General features: G+C 39.1%; 1 protein-coding gene across 1 annotated transcript in view; it reads left to right on the top strand.

Annotated features, from left to right (window-relative positions):
• The window catches only part of pappab (pregnancy-associated plasma protein A, pappalysin 1b), a gene marked incomplete at its 5' end in the record, with an annotated part of 107,818 nt that overhangs the window by 27,496 nt on the left and 64,117 nt on the right, over positions 1–16,205 (top strand). The window contains 3 exons of the mRNA XM_084413222.1: positions 57–249; positions 4,219–4,340; positions 9,404–9,905. Coding sequence (XP_084269348.1) covers positions 57–249; positions 4,219–4,340; positions 9,404–9,905 — 817 coding nt within the window. The remainder of the gene's footprint in view (positions 1–56; positions 250–4,218; positions 4,341–9,403; positions 9,906–16,205) is intronic.

Here is a 16,205-nt window from a genome sequence, read left to right as displayed (position 1 = left end):
GGATTTAAAATTAGTGTAACGTCTGTGATTTCTTTGTTTGTTTTGTTCCCATAAAGATGATGACTGCACAGATTCCTTCACGCCGAACCAGGTGGCTCGGATGCACTGTTACCTAGATCTGATCTACCAGTCTTGGAGACCTGGCAGTAAACCAGCTCCTGTTCCTCTACCTCCTCGAGTAACAGCGCAGGACCAAGACTCCCTTACCCTGGAATGGTTCCCTGCTCTCACTGGCCATTACTTAGACAGGTGAAAAAACTATTAAAACATGTATTAAATTTACATATTAATGTATAATTTTCCCCATAATGAAAAATTTAACATTTCTTAAAATTGTGAAACCCAAGAAGTAACTTTTTTTTTGGTGTAGGAACATATTGAGAAGTTATATATATATATATATATATATATATATATATATATATATATATATAGTGAAATATATATAGTCATATAGTGAAAATTATCCTACAAAAGATTTGTTTTTACAACATTTAGTTCAAAACAAGCTAGCTACTACTGATTTATATCTTAATTTAGTTTAAATTTGAAAAGCCTGTTACCCAGTGTGGTGTTTTAAAAAATACTTTATTATTTAATTATAGAAAAAAAAATTATAATAATAATAATAATAATAATAATTTTTTTAACTCTATATAAAAATGTCCCAACAATTTTTTTTCTTATAAATCTCAAAGAAAATGGATATAAATTAAAATATATAACATTTAGTTATATTGACCTCCTTGAAAAACAGCATTGTATGAAGTTTAAGCACCTCCTTCCATGTACATTCATTGAAAAGGGGAAGAAAAAGAAAAAAAAGTTTCATGCCCTGTATAATAAAAAGTGCCTAATATGAAACAAATGATAATCACTGTAGAGAGGAGAAACCTGATACAAAATTATGTACACTACAATGAGATAGTGATGTTTTGAGTGTCTCCAAGACTTGTTTCAGTAGTTAATTTTCATAAGTTTCATTAGGTTTTATTAGTTCATTCCAGAAATTAATATATTGTCTAAGTTCCCCAATAAAAATTGTTGGAGAGATGCTAAACAAGTCAAGGTCAATCATGTCAATAACGATTAAAGTTTATGTAGTGCAGTAATGTACGTGCCATCAAAAGATTGAAGTTGTAGTGGGCTGATGGAGAGGTTCGAGTCATGTACCAATTTCTCTCCCATCACAATAGTATTTCCAATTTATTTCAACAAGGGTGTGTTCACACTTGGTATGTTTGGTTCGATTAAAGCTAACTTTGGTGTGTTTGCTCTGTTAGTCCGGTGTTATCTGAATAAGTGTGAATGCTGCCAACCGAACCCTGGTGCGCACCAAAGAAGCGGACCGAGACCGCTGAAAAGATGGGTTTCGAATGAAATATGAATGCAACATGGACCAAAGACATGTAAACAAACCAAAAACAGGACATGGTGTCACAAGATGCGACCCAAAAATGACAGAATGCTCATGAATACCTGTTTTTTTTTATATGAATCATGAATACCTGATGCCGGTACAGGCATCAGAATGGCATCTCTTCGCAGCAGATCTTTATTTGTGTGTGTGACAGAGGGATTCCTGCCACCGTTTTGACTCCTTAACACATTTTATAAGCTCTTCACAAGTTGTCAGTTCCATCATATACAGTTGTGGTTAGAATTATTGGCACCCCTGGTAAATATGATCAAAGCTGGCTGTAAAAATAAATCTCCTTTGTTTATCCCTTTGATCTTTTATTCAAATAATTAGCAAAAATCTAACCTTTCATTGAAGTAAAAGAATTGAAAGTGGGGGGAAATCACATTATGAAATAAATGTTTTTCTCAAACACGTTGTCCACAATTATTGGCACACTTTTATTAAATAGTTTTGGCAACCTCCTTTTGCCAAGATAACAGCTCTGAGTTTTCTCCTATAATGCCTGATTAGTTTGGAGAACACCTGACAAGAGATCAGAGACCATTCCTCCATACAGAATCTTTCCAGATCCTTTAGATTCCCAGCTCCATGTTGGTGCTTCTTCTCTTCAGTTCACCCCACTCATTTTCTATAAGGGGCCAGGTCAGGGAACTGGGATGGCCATGGCAGAAGCTTCATTTTGTGCTCAGTGACACATTTTTGTGTTGATTTTGATGTTTTTTTTATCTGTTGGTATTTGCTAGAATCCATGATACCATGTATCTGAACAAGATGTCGAGGACCACCAGCAAAAAAAATAGGCCCACAACACTAAAGGCCCTATCTATCTTACACGCGACGCAAGTGTTTTTTGCTAGTTTCAGTCCGACGCTGTTATCATTTTCACGTCCTGAGCCACGTTGTTTAAATAGCAAATGCATTTGCGCCCATTTGTGTGCCCATGGGCGTACTGTACGGTGGTGTGTTCTGGAGGTGTGTTCTGGTGCATTGTTGGCGCGTTGCTATTTTGAGGCAACAGAAATAGACTGCGCCATTGACCAACTGAAACCTGGTCTAAAGTCAAAGTTTTTTTTTTTGTTATTTAATGAGCACGTTAGTAATGTGTGTCTATAGGCGGGTCCACAACGCGTGTACACTCTGCTTATTACACACACAGGGACGCACGTACAGCAGCACACAAACATGGCAAATATTTAAAATAAAAGGATTACAATGTAAAAGATTATTATTGTGTGCATAACGATATGGTGGAATCCGGCTTGTCCCGTAGATGGTCTGCTTGCGCACTTTTACCTCGTGCACGAGCAGTTCCGTTTGCACTCTGGAGACGCATTCGGTCTTTCCACTATCAAATTCCGTCATGTAAATAGAGAATCTGCCATGGCGCGAACGCAACTGGCATTTAAAGGGAATGGGAGATGAGACTATGATTGGTTTAACGCACGTAAATCCCAGAACACACCCATTACTCATTATGAGAATAGGGACAACCCTTTTAGACCATGCGCCGGGCACGCCGACCATTTTCCCCGTCGTTAAACTAGCAAAAGTGCATTCGGACACGCCCTAAGTGAACTTGTGCCGTGTGCTTTAGACCATGCGCTTAGACCAATAAAATAGGGCCCTAAAGATCCAGCAGTATATTTGACTGTTGGCATGGGGTACTTGTTATCCCATCTGGTGGGTTTGCTACCAAAAAGCTTTTTTTGTTTCATTTGACCATAGAGTCCGGTCCCTTTTGAAGTTCCAGTCGTGTCTGACAACCGAATATGCTGGAGTTTATGATTTTTCTTGAAACCCTCCCGAACAACACGTGGAGATGAAGGGGTTGTTTGATTATTTTTTTTAGGCTTTCTGACCCCCAAGACTCAAGTAATCTCTGCAATTCTCCATCTGTGGAGAGTCTTTAGCCACTCAAACTTTCCTCCTCACCGTGCAATAAGACAATATAGACACATCCTCTTCCAGGCAGATTTGTAACATCTTTAGTTGATTGGAACGTCTTAATTTTTGCCCTGATGGTGGAAATTTTTAATGCTTTAACTATTTTCTTACAGCCACTTTTTTGTGAAGTTCAACAATCTTTTGCTGCACATCAGAACTATATTCTTTGGTTTTACTAATTGTGATGGATGATTAAGGAAATTTGGCCTTTGTGTTTCCTAATTTTTATACTCCTATAAAACAAGAAGTCATAGCTAGACAATGTCATGTTCCTAGCCAACCTTGTATGCTAGAAAATGTTAATATTAATGGGAATATACTTAAGAGATATTTTTCTCATAAAAAATTCTAGGGGTGCCAATGATTGTGGCCATGCAATGTGTTTTGGAGAAAAACATTGTTCATAATGTGATTCCCCCCCACTTTCAATTATTTTGCTACAATGAATATTTGCGCATTATTTGAGTGAAAGATCAAAAGGATAAAAATGCAGGTTAATTTTTATAGCCATCTTTGATCAGGGGTGCCAATAATTCTGACCAAAACTGTCCTATCATATGTACGCACAATCGCACATACAGCGAATGCATTTAGCCCAGCACACAGCATTGTTTTGGATGTTCCTGTCGCAAAATGTACATCATACATTTTTTTACTTTAGGTTTGGTGACAGTGTGAACTCTAAGCAAACCAGGACTACATGTGTTATTTTCTTTTTTGGTCCAGACCAGAAGAACAAAGAGAACCAAACAATAAGTGTGAACACACCCTTAAAGGCATCAAGAGGTTATAAAAAAGTTGTGGTGTTGCTGTGTCTAAGTTGCTACTTTGGCTGTCTGTTGATTTCCTAGAGAAGTGGGATCAGTTTGTGACAGATGTACTGAAGTTGGGGTGCTCCTTCAGTATGCCTCAAACTCATCTTCTCCCAGACCCTGCTCCCCCTCCGGCCACTGGAGCCCCCGTGAAGCCGAAGGTAAGACTCAGTAATGCTAATGAATCTTTAGACTAAAATATTATCCAAAAGCCTTACAAAGGATGCCTTCTTGGTTTGACTGATATGCATTTTGAAATCAGATTTTTGAAAGTAGAAACCTTACAAAAAACCTTTTGACCAGTCCAGAAAGATCAAAGGTAGAATCTTTTTTTGTTTTAAGAACCAATGTTTAAGTGATTTGAACTCTATCAGGTTTTTATCATTTTATTTGAGTGCTGTCCACAAGATGCTCTGGAACAATAACAATAGCATAATAAGATTTTAACGGTTGAATTTACTATGACATTAAGCCATACTAATTCACATTGCATATGATGAGACTTACAGGCCATTTAATGGTTTTGTTAGTGGCCTACTTGAATTATTTTAGGAGGATTCCTGTTTGGATTTTAGCTGACTGCTTTGGCAAAGTGAAAGGAACCTGTTTCTATTGACACTTGGAAATTGTGTTTAATTGGTGAGTGCCGTTCAGAACCATTAATGTGCAGTTTTATTGAGTGGGATAAATGATTAAAGCATTGCACCCAATGCACGATGCCAAGTGAGGCCAATATTGGATGGAACAGCAAAGTAATCTATGAGGAGAAGAACTAAAAAGTGTGGAAAAAATTAGTCATAGGGGTTGTCATAAATTTCGATTTTCTCATGTGTTTATTTTAAGGCTAGAAAAATGTGGACATATGGAAGAATTGGTCCATAGAGCTTTGTGCACATAAATGAATGTTTTTTACCACGGGGAATGAGTCATGTTTTCCTGTGCTGTATCAATGATCTTGCCCTCGTAGTTCAACCTTTGATCCGGTATCACATAACGATGCCAAACTGACATAGTCAGGCTATTCTTATCGGAATTCTGAGGATTTTTTTTTTTTTTCTTTGGTGGTTCTTTTTGTATTTTATTATAAGTATGAAATATCTCTATAACTTACCTAAGCAATCAGGAAAAGCTCTAGGGCCTAACAGCCATGACATGCCCACTATTTTTGCTTGAACCACAAAAACTCTTGAAAAAGTGAATTGGTCTTGACATTGAAATGTTGAAAACAACTTCAGAGACCTACATTCCAGAGGCCGGCTGTTTTTCTGTTTAATTACTTAATCACTTCATTTGGGTTACTTTTAAAAATGGGTGAGTCAGACTTGTGGCGGGTACGGCCGTAAGTGCATGCTTGTATCCCTCAAAGCCAAGTTGGCCCAGCAGTGGCTACACGCAGTCAGCTGAGAAGGCATGCCCAGGCTTGCCATGGCCACATCGCTTTAACTATGCTTTGCACTTGGATGGATTCCCTGATGTACTCTATTGCCCTTGCCATCTTTCCACTGTTTACGATCGGATAAAAAACCTGACTTTGACGACCTGCAGCTGGCTTGAACCTCTGCCCTTTACCGCTTTCAGAAAATCACCTGCCTGCATTGCACACCTCATCTAATGCATGCCCCCTGTCCTCAATTATCTAGGTTAAAAAAAGCCATTTCCCTCTGTTCAAGTGTCCTTAGTTGACTTTCTGGAAACAAGCATTATGGCAGGGTTGCCCTTATCGTGTTGCTGGAATTCAAGAAAAGAACAACACTGGCACAATAAATAGATGGATGAGTGCTGTGCTGTGCAAAGTCAACTCGATTTGCTACGCAAATTGTGGTTTCTAGTGCTCATGAGTTGACTGAAAACATGAAGAAGACGAGAATGAAAGTGAGGCACAAAACTAAGGAATGCTAGGAATTACTTGTTTCTCTGTCCCACTCTTACCTCAATGCATTCATTTGTCTGCTGTGTCTCCATTGCTAAGATACTGATTATGTCAGTAAGCTTTAATGATCGGCAAATGTTTCCAGTATGTCTATCAATAATCTTCAAGTGGATGTTTTTTTTTAAGATCATGCAAATTTTGGTTTGTTTGATGTGAGTTAATGCAAGGCTTGTGATTATAACTTATTGGTTTGTTTTGGAAAGTCTAGTTCTGCTTGATGGCTTGCACTATTTCTGGCTTTGTCCTTTCTCCCATTTCCATCTAATATTTCTTCTAATATTCCCTTGATCAGCAGCTGAGGTACATGGGGGACCTATGTGGGAGACATTTTGCAAAGATTTGTGCATTTGATACTATGAAAATGCATCTAGTTTCAGAACATTCCAGTTTGTTTTGGCCATCTAACTGAGCAACAAATACCCACCTTAGAAAAATGGTGATATCAGAGTCAGACATGCGAGGGAGGTTACCTAGATGCTTGGCTGAGGTCAACCAAATAAACATTTACAAAACTTTTGCCCAACTATTTTTCCATTTGTCATTTGTAGTCAGACTACAAATGTTGCTTGACTGAGGTCAACCAAAATAAACGCTAAAGAAGCTTTTACCTCACCTTTTTTCCATTCGTCATGCAACCAGTCAGATAAAAAACCAAAATTATAAAAGCAACAGTGACCCCAAAATGGGACGCTTAAGCCACACTTAATCTATAAATGTCATGAAATTAAATAAAATTATTAAAATATCAACGTGAAATCACAAAACAAGACAAGAAATGTGGTTGTAGTGTTTTTTATTTTTTTCTCTAATCACAAGATGCACAATGATAAAGATTACACTCAACTGATTACAATAGATTACGCTGACCTTAACTCTAACTGGACAGAAACAGGGAGGTTAAACTAACTAACTAACTAAATAAATAAATAAATAAATAAAAACAGCTCAGACATAAAATACAAAGGTACACATAATATGAGTCACTGGGCATCTTCAGGAATTCCCCACAGGGAAATTCGAGAGAATATTTGAGAATATGAGCCTGATTCATCCACATTTTAGTCATTTAGGTTTAGTTAATTAAACAATAAAAAGTAAAAAAAAAAAAAACTAGATGTGCTGTTCAAAATTAGGGTAAAAAAGCATTTGGAAACCTTCTGGATGTGTTTACGTTAGCCTTAGTGAATCATGTTCATATGTGAACTAAACCAACTAACCACTAAACCCGTGGTTACTCTACTAGGAAACATGCAAACTTGAGAAGAACTAACTCCATACCTCCACTAAAATCAATGCAACACCAGTTGGTCAGAAAGGTTCAGGAAAGGCTAGCATCATTTTTATTTACATATGCCAGTTGGTTTGGTATTTTCATTTCCAATGCAACCATATAGTTTATATGCTGTTCTGATATTACACACAGCATAAAAGTTATTGAAAGTTATTAAATGTTATTTTTTGCATCTTTTTAGTGGTGTTTAAAAAAAAACATGGCTGCATCTGAAAGCTTAAAAATGCTGCATTCGAATAAGGCATAAAGGCACATCCGAATCCAATGTTAGCTTCTCTTCCTGATACCTTCATTTGATCAATTTTTGAAGGCAGCATAGATGTATCCTTCTGTGCCTTTGATATCCCACAATCCTGTGTGTTCCATTCTGTGACAGTTGAGCTAGAAAAATAAAGAAAGTTGCGGTTGGTGATCAGTTTGTTTGTAAATGTACATTTTTGACCAAATGTACTTTTTTCTTTTTCTTTTTACCAATGTTTTCCACTTTTTATGTCATTGTATTAATTACATACTATAATTACATATATATTGTACTATTGTAGTAATTAAATATTCATGTCTCACTGATACAGCAGTAAGACAACAAGCCAGTTGCCTAGGTTTTCTGACACAACCCATGTAGGATGAAGGACTATTCTCATCTGCTTGAGTATTTAAGCTGTCCACAGTGACTTTGTTCTGCATGCCAACAAAGGTTGCTGGAATCAAATAAATAATGGTCCACAGAAACTCATCATTATAATATAACATAATTATTATCTTTATTATCATTTATTATTATCCACAGCAAGCTTGTAGCTGTTAGCCACTGCTGTAGGTCCCGTTTTAAGCACATTTTCCTTCAGAGCTTCAGTGGGGCCTCCCTGTCAAGCTCACCCCCTCTCCGGTCCCCTCCCCCTTCAGATGCCTCACAATGACCTCTTGACAGTTTCTAAAAAGGAAAAACTGGGCCCAGGGCCAGAATTCTCCCCATGACCTCCTGCCATCTCACCGAAGAACATCATTTGGCCATCTTAGAAACTGTTTGTTTTTGAAATGTCATTCATTAATCCAAGAACCCAATAATCATATGTAATAACAGAACGCAGTGCAATTGATATAATTCAGGATTGTTTCTACAGTCTTTTATGTTCATCTGTAAATAATTAGCGGTGCTTGCTAAGGCAAACATCAGTATTCCTATTGGTTATTCTTAGGTTTAAGGGTTTTCAACCCCATAGCAAGCATGCTACAGTGTAAAAAAAAATACGGTAACCACTTTTAATAGATTTAACAGGACATTTTAAGTAGATTTACAGTAAAATAATATACAGACTTTGGAATTAAAAACAAATGATCATCTTATAATTTAGACTGAAAATCCATAACTGATTTCCCCTGCATGAGACTTTACGTTTGATTGAATATTGTTTTAATAATTATGTTTCTTGTTAATTTTTGTTATCAGTTATGAAACATTCTGGTTTTATGTCACATCTTATGTTATTTAATTAATGTTTATTACATTATTTTAGTGATATGTGTTGTACTGTTTTGTATTTGTGTGCATGACACTGCACCTTATTAGTGAATTACAATAGTATGTGTCTATTTTACACAACCAGTAAAAAAAACAAAAAAAAACACAGATTTTACTTTAAAAATTACTTCACAACACAAAATACACCTTTTAAATAATATAAAAAATAAATACACTATTCTCATCAATGGTTTTTTACCACCTGTATTATTGAGTTGGTTATCAGGATATTGTACATGTACAAAACAGAGTGGTAGGGTGTAATTTTATAACAATTAATGATATACAGGGTTTTTACCATAAAATCCTAAAATGTTGCTACCATATTTTTTTACGGTAAAGTTCTGCCAATCCACAGCTGACATTTTTTACCATAAATTTGATGAATTTGATTAAAGGGCAAAGAAAATGTTTTCTGTGTGTGTGTGTGTGCTACCAAGTTTGAGACATGTTCTTGGTTTTCATCCTTTGCTTTCGTCCTTAGGTCCACCAGATGTAGAGCAGGCCTGTGAAGCGAGTGTCAGCACTTGGAGCCCAAACGCCGGCCTAGACTCGAGTAGTATTGGCTCAGCGTCCTGCCCACCCCAAGGCTGTATGCTCCAGCTCGAGTTTGCCTATCCGCTAGTACCTGACTCCCTCATTGTTTGGGTCACCTTCTTCTCCCTGGAGGAGACTGGACTGCCTGCAATCCACGACATCCTTCTGCTGACCCTTAGTGGTTACAACATCTCGCTGGGTCCACAGTATGCGTTCTGTGACACACCATTAACGCTGAAGCTAGATGTGAAGGAGGAGGTGTATGGGGTGCAGTTCTTCACCATGGAGCAGCACTTGGAAATCGACGCCACATTGCTCGCCTCAAAGCCAGACAATCCTTTGTGCCGGTCGTGTCATCCTCTACACTATAGACTGATTCGCCAGCCACCGTTTACACACTCACCACACGGGCTGATCCTTCAGGAACCCACCCTGAAATATGTGGACAGGTAAGGATTAGGAGTGTGAATCTAATGTTTCATTACAATACAGTGTTATTTTAGTAATAATTATATACTATTATAGTTTTTATGGTAACACTTTACAATAAGGTTCATTAGTTAACATTAGTTAACTACCTTAGTTAACATGGACTAAGAATTATCAATACTTCAATATTCATTTCAACATTTACTAATACGTTATTAAAATCAAAGGTTGTATTTGGTTAGATTAGTTAATGCACTGTGAACTAACATGAACAAACAATGAACAGCTGTATTTTTATTAACTAAAATTAACAAAGATTAAAACATTGTAACCAATATTTTTGTCATTGGTAGTTCATGTAAGTTAATACATTAACTAATGTACCTTATTGTAAAGTGTTACCGTTTATATATATATATATATATATATATATATATATATATATATATATAATTAGCTTTTATTTTTATACTTTCAGTTTTCATTTTAATTTTAGCATTTGGACAGTTTTGTGTTTTAGCTTTTATTTATTTAATTTCTAGTTAATCATTTTAGTGCTTCAACTTGAGCTCCTTCAAGTTTTTCAACTCACAAATGCAACCAAAATATAATATGAACAATTCATTGAACTCTTTGAATATTGTAAATAACTCTCTGAAAATTGTAAATCCTGCGTCCCATATACATAACATGCATCACAAAAAATACACCTTTGAAAAGTAAATTATAAAAAGGATCAAGTTGCACATTAGATCATCAATTGTTTGATGACAGCTCATCACTGGGCAGTGCAATGAGAAACGCAATGACAACAGTCAAGAAAGCCTTTCAGTCTTCTGCGCTTCTCATGACTTGAGTTCAGAACAGAATACATTGTCTTCATTTCTTTTGGCTGCCGTTGTCACAATGAGAGTCGAAGATCCAATTGCAAGCAAGCAGTTTACTGACAAACGGGTTGAACTGATGGAAACACTCAAAACACCACGATTGGCAGGCGGGCGACCTGAAAGCAGATATACAGGAGAGGATGAGTGATATGAATAGTCCTTGAGCGGATGTCAACGGTAACTGGAAGAAGAGGACTCCAACGATCTCCAGAAGTCTGGGAACACAGACGAGATCTAGGAATTATCTCCGCAAGGAAACCAGGCACCGGAACTGGGTAAGAGAGGACAAACCGGAATGATGAACCGACACCATGCAATAATCACTCCCGCTAGATATAGGCAGCTAACAAACAGAATTAACTAGCTGCAGCTGCGGGCTGATTAAGTGATCAGCTGGTTTCTAGGCAACAAACAAGCAACACACACATAGATCCCACACCCACAATCATATTAACAGATACACAAAATGAACACATGGATCGATGAACCGTGACAGTACCCCCTCCCCTAAGAGTGCCTCCTGGCACTCCCAGGAGAGCCTACCTGGCGATTGTAATCATCGAAGAGAGAGCTAAGAACAAAAGGAACAGGTGAGCACACTCAGACAAAGAACAGGTGAACACACTCAGGCAAACAAGGACCAAAACAACAACGGACCAGACAGACAGATCAAAACACAAAAACAGGGAGGGGAGGGAGGGAAACCAGCCCGGTCGGTACCCACCTAGCGGGTCAGAAAGTCTTAGGTGACCAGGGAGGAACGGGAGGGCTGAGCCAGGGCGGAGCAGACCGGACAGACGTCCAGGGCGGAGCAGGCCAGTTATCAGGTGTCCAGGGTGGATCAGACAGTCCATCGGTTGGCCAGAGCGGATCAGACAGTCCATCGGGGGGCCAGGGCGGATCAGACAGTCCATCGGGCGGCCAGGGCGGAGCAGACAGTCCATCGGGCGGCCAGGGCGGAGACGACCCCTCGGCCGGCCACGGTGGAAACCACCCTTCAGGTGGCCATGGTGGAGACGACCAGGGCGATGCAGGTGACCAGGACGGGGCAGGCCCTTTGGGCGACCATGGCACAGGAACAGACACCGGCTCAGGAACAGGAACAGACACCGGCTCAGGAGCAGGAACAAACACCGGCTCAGGAACAGGCACCGGCTCGGTGGCAGCCATCTTGTCCGGAGACAATGGCTCGGTGACGTCCATCTTGTCCGGAGACACTGGCTCGGCAGTGGCCATCTTGTCCGGAGACACTGGCTCGGTGATGGCCATCTTGTCCGGAGACAATGGCTCGGTGACGTCCATCTTGTCCGGAGACACTGGCTCGGCAGTGGCCATCTTGTCCGGAGACACTGGCTCGGTGATGGCCATCTTGTCCGGAGACACTGGCTCGGCGGCGGCCATCTTGTCCGGAGACACTGGCTCGGCAGACGTGACATGAACAGTCTCTGGATAGGCAGACGTGACGTGAACAGTCCCTGGATCGGCAGACGTGACGTGAACAGTCTCTGGATCGGCAGAACTCATATGCTTCCTCCATGCATGCACAACAGCCAATGCATAGAAAGTGAAGACAGCCCTCTTGGCCTTGGTAGGACTGATGGTGGACAGCTCTGGACCAACAGACATGACGTGAACAGTCTCTGGATCGGCAGACGTGACGTGAACAGTCTCTGGACCAACAGACATGACGTGAACAGTTTCTGGATCGGTAGACGTAACGTGAACAGTCTCTGGATCGACAGCCGTGACCTGAACAGTCTCTGGATCGGCAGACGTGACGACCTCCATGTCTTGAGGGACGGTGGATGCCCCCTTCCTCCTTCGTCTACGAGAGTGAGGCGGCGCTGCAGCCTCCTCGGTCCTTTGCGCACCCATGGCAAAATACTCAAACAAGGAAATATGAGACCCTGAATCTCCTCCAGGTGGAAAAACCTCACTCCGCGGTATCCACATGTTGGTCAGTTCGTTCTGCAATTCCGCCGTGCTTGCTGGATCTAATGATGGTCGGTTCGATCTGTCACAGTGAGAGTCGAAGATCCAATTGCAAGCAAGCAGTTTATTGACAAACGGGTTGAACTGATGGAAACACTCAAAACACCACAATTAAGTGATCAGCTGGTTTCTAAGCAACAAACAAGCAACACACACATAGATCCCACACCCACAATCATATTAACAGATACACAAAATGAACACATGGATCGATGAACCGTGACAGCCGTTTATGACAGTGCTGCTTTGTTGCTGCATCGTGATCATCTTCCGCCTGTAGAATTGAAAAGAAAATGCGCGCTATGAAGTAAATATGTAGAATGTAAATGTCAAAAAAAGGTGTTTCTAAAGGTGTATAAAAATATATATTTTTATGCATTACATCGATACATATCATTAGTCATTTGATTGATGTAATGATACAATTGTAATGGCAAACGTAGATGCATGAACTCTTAAAGGGCCGTTGAAAATGTTTCCTTTTTGTGTGTCAACATGACTGGCAACATAAACAAAAGATGACTGAATGACACTATACTATTCAAGACATTTCTAGGAACACATGGTTTCTTTGCTTAAGCCATGTGTTGATGTGCTTTGCCGTTGTATGGACGTCTTAGGTACTTTGTGTGAGGTCTTCAGGCATAGCCTTTGCTCCTTGGGCTGGGGGTTCAGGTCAGCTCAAAGAATTTCACAGCCAGCTTGTTGTCTTCTGAGAGATACATGGCGAAGTGCTCCCAGGCAGTTTAACTTCATGGGATACTCATAAATTCGAAATGTCCACAAAACAGTTGGAGAGCGTTTGAAGAGCCTCTGCCTCTTTGATGACAGCAGAAACTGGCCGACAGTTTGACAGGCTGACAGATAGATTCCACCTCAGATAGATAAAATTGATGGATGGATGGATGGATAGTGTGCAGTATGCAAGGGTATTTAGGTGGAAAGACATTTCCAATTAAATTCAGGCTTTTCTCATGTTTTTTTTTTTTTCTCCAAACCTTTGTTGTGAACCTCTGCAATTAATTTGGGATACTTTCTTGAAATAACTAGTGTATAAACATGAAACATGGATCCAATTTCAAAGGGCTTCTTAAAAGCTGTAAAAATGCCTATTGAGCACCCATTATTTCTTTCTGGCAAACATGCCTCTTATTAACAATACATTAATGGAGACTTTTATCATTTAGTAGGCAGACATTGTCTCTGTTTCCTTTTGTGCATCAATTGTGTTGGCCTTTTTTTTTTTTTTTTTCTTCTTCTTTGTTTCTGAATGCTGGCCTCTCCGGCAGAACAAGACCATACCTCAGACGGCAGGCTGCCAATAATGTACGTTAGCTTTCACAAAACATCAAATCAGTGCATATAAACAAGACCCAACGTGAACCCGCTGAACTTCACTGTCCTAACTCTGGGATTTTTTGGGGTGTCTTTTCTTGTTTCCAAAAAGTTGGCTGACAAGTGAAACTACAGTGAATACAGTGACAGCTGCAGCAGCAGTATATTAGGGAAAGACGTGAGGTCTTCATCTTAACAAATACATTTTATTAAACAAACAAATAAAGGTTATTGAAAAGGTTTGTTTTATATATTAATGCTGCACAGTATTCACCAGATGGTGTGTAAATCAGTCAGTGTATCAGCAGGCTTGTACCGCTCTGGGATCAGCTAGAAACTCCCCTCATTTGAAATTCATTAACACAAAGCAAAAGTGCTGTTGAGAAAGCTGTTCTGAGGAGTAATACAGGATATTTCAGAAAGACCTTCACTTCAGCTAAAAGCCAAATTCATTATTCAGTACCAGAACAAGTGATTCCTTGAGTTCGTATAAATTCCCCTTATGGGTATGAGTTTCTTTTTTTTTTTTTTTTTTGAGTACTGATATTTTATTGCACTGAGGCTAGTCTAAAGGAATTCACAGCAGTAGTTGGATAGTATGAACGTGTAATTCAGGGCTCAACAGTAAGTTCTGTATGGACTGATGGCTTGGGGTCACTCTGAGTTGAACAAACAGTGTTGTGCTGCTCCTAAATCTAACATTATTTGATGTGTTTGACTTGGTGACTTCAACTTGTCAAATTGTCAAATCCAAATTTTAAAATGTTTGCGCTGATTTATATCGGTGATGCATTTTTTTCAGGATTTTATGATGATAGAAACTTACTTTTGTAACATTATCAAAAGTATTAATTTCTTAAAGAAATTATCCCAAAAGGCTGAATGGTAGAAAATTTTAAATATCATTATTATTATTTCTGAAATCACATAGTAGTACATTGCTAAAAAGTTCTATTTCTAGATTACTTCTATATATAAGTCCTTACTACTTCTATATAAATATTTACGGAGCCAGTAAAAATGGTGGCAGGACAAAAACAGTTTGTTTTTCAGAGAAAAACTCATAATTACTGTCATGTTATGTACTTGAGTTGAAGGTTGGGAGATGTTTACCAAACACTTACGACAAATGTTACTAAATTAACAGTAATCATTTGATGAGGTTTGCTTGATCAGTAAACAGTTTGCTATACCTGAAATGAAAAGCATTATTACATGCATGATTCTTGTCAGTCCCGTTGTTGTTATCGTCCACTATCTGTTTTTCACCCTTCTTCTTCCTTTTTCCGCCCTCTATGTGGGTGGCCTTTGCTGAGTCCACACAGTCCTGATCCTTCATCACTGTGTGACAATTAACTAGAGATCGTTTTCATATCGTCCAGGAAAACAAGTGCCGTAAAATGTTTTGTCAGCTCCAGAGTGGCACAAAATTACATGGCCATTTCATCCTCCAGGTGCAAGCCTAGTTTGGCTCCAATAGAGGCAGGCAATCACTCATTGTGACCAGTGAAAGCAGCCCCAATCAAAGTGGTGTCTGGCTAAAAGAGGCAGGCTTCCTAATGAGAGCTCTTCAGTGTGGCAGGGGAATGTGCTGTAATATCTGATCTCAGCCAAAGAACAGCCGCTATAGATCACCGCTGCTATAGTATGGAGAGTGATTAAACAGCATGGCCTCGGAGAACCTCCATACTGTTTTCATTTTCAATTTTATCAATATGATTGTCACACAGCAACAAGACAAAGTGTTGTAAAAGAACACATGACCTAAAAATGTATGCTGCATTTCCTCAGCATGTAGCCTACAGGATATGCAAATGTAATTTTATCTTGTGCATAATTTAAAAGCTGTTGCATGCATACATGGAGTTAGTTTCTGTTGAAAATAACCGGGCACTAAAGCAGAGACTTCAGAATAGCTATAGGGATTTTCATCAAGTATCTATTCACAAGCAAGCCATTTTGTGTTAGACATCTGTTTTTGTGCGGTGTCTTGTTGTTTTTCTGTAGTAATCTGAAGAGATTGTGTCTTACCTACTTGAAGGTCAATATTGCAAGAATTTCACATTTGTAGCTGTCATGGATTCCAGCAGCATGTTTCTCTTTCAT

Source organism: Rutilus rutilus (assembly GCF_951802725.1).
Source record: "Rutilus rutilus genome assembly, chromosome: 7".
Taxonomy (NCBI): Eukaryota; Metazoa; Chordata; class Actinopteri; order Cypriniformes; family Leuciscidae; genus Rutilus; species Rutilus rutilus.
The sequence above is the reverse complement of the archived record's forward strand: the minus strand, read 5'-3'. Positions and strand labels throughout refer to the sequence as shown.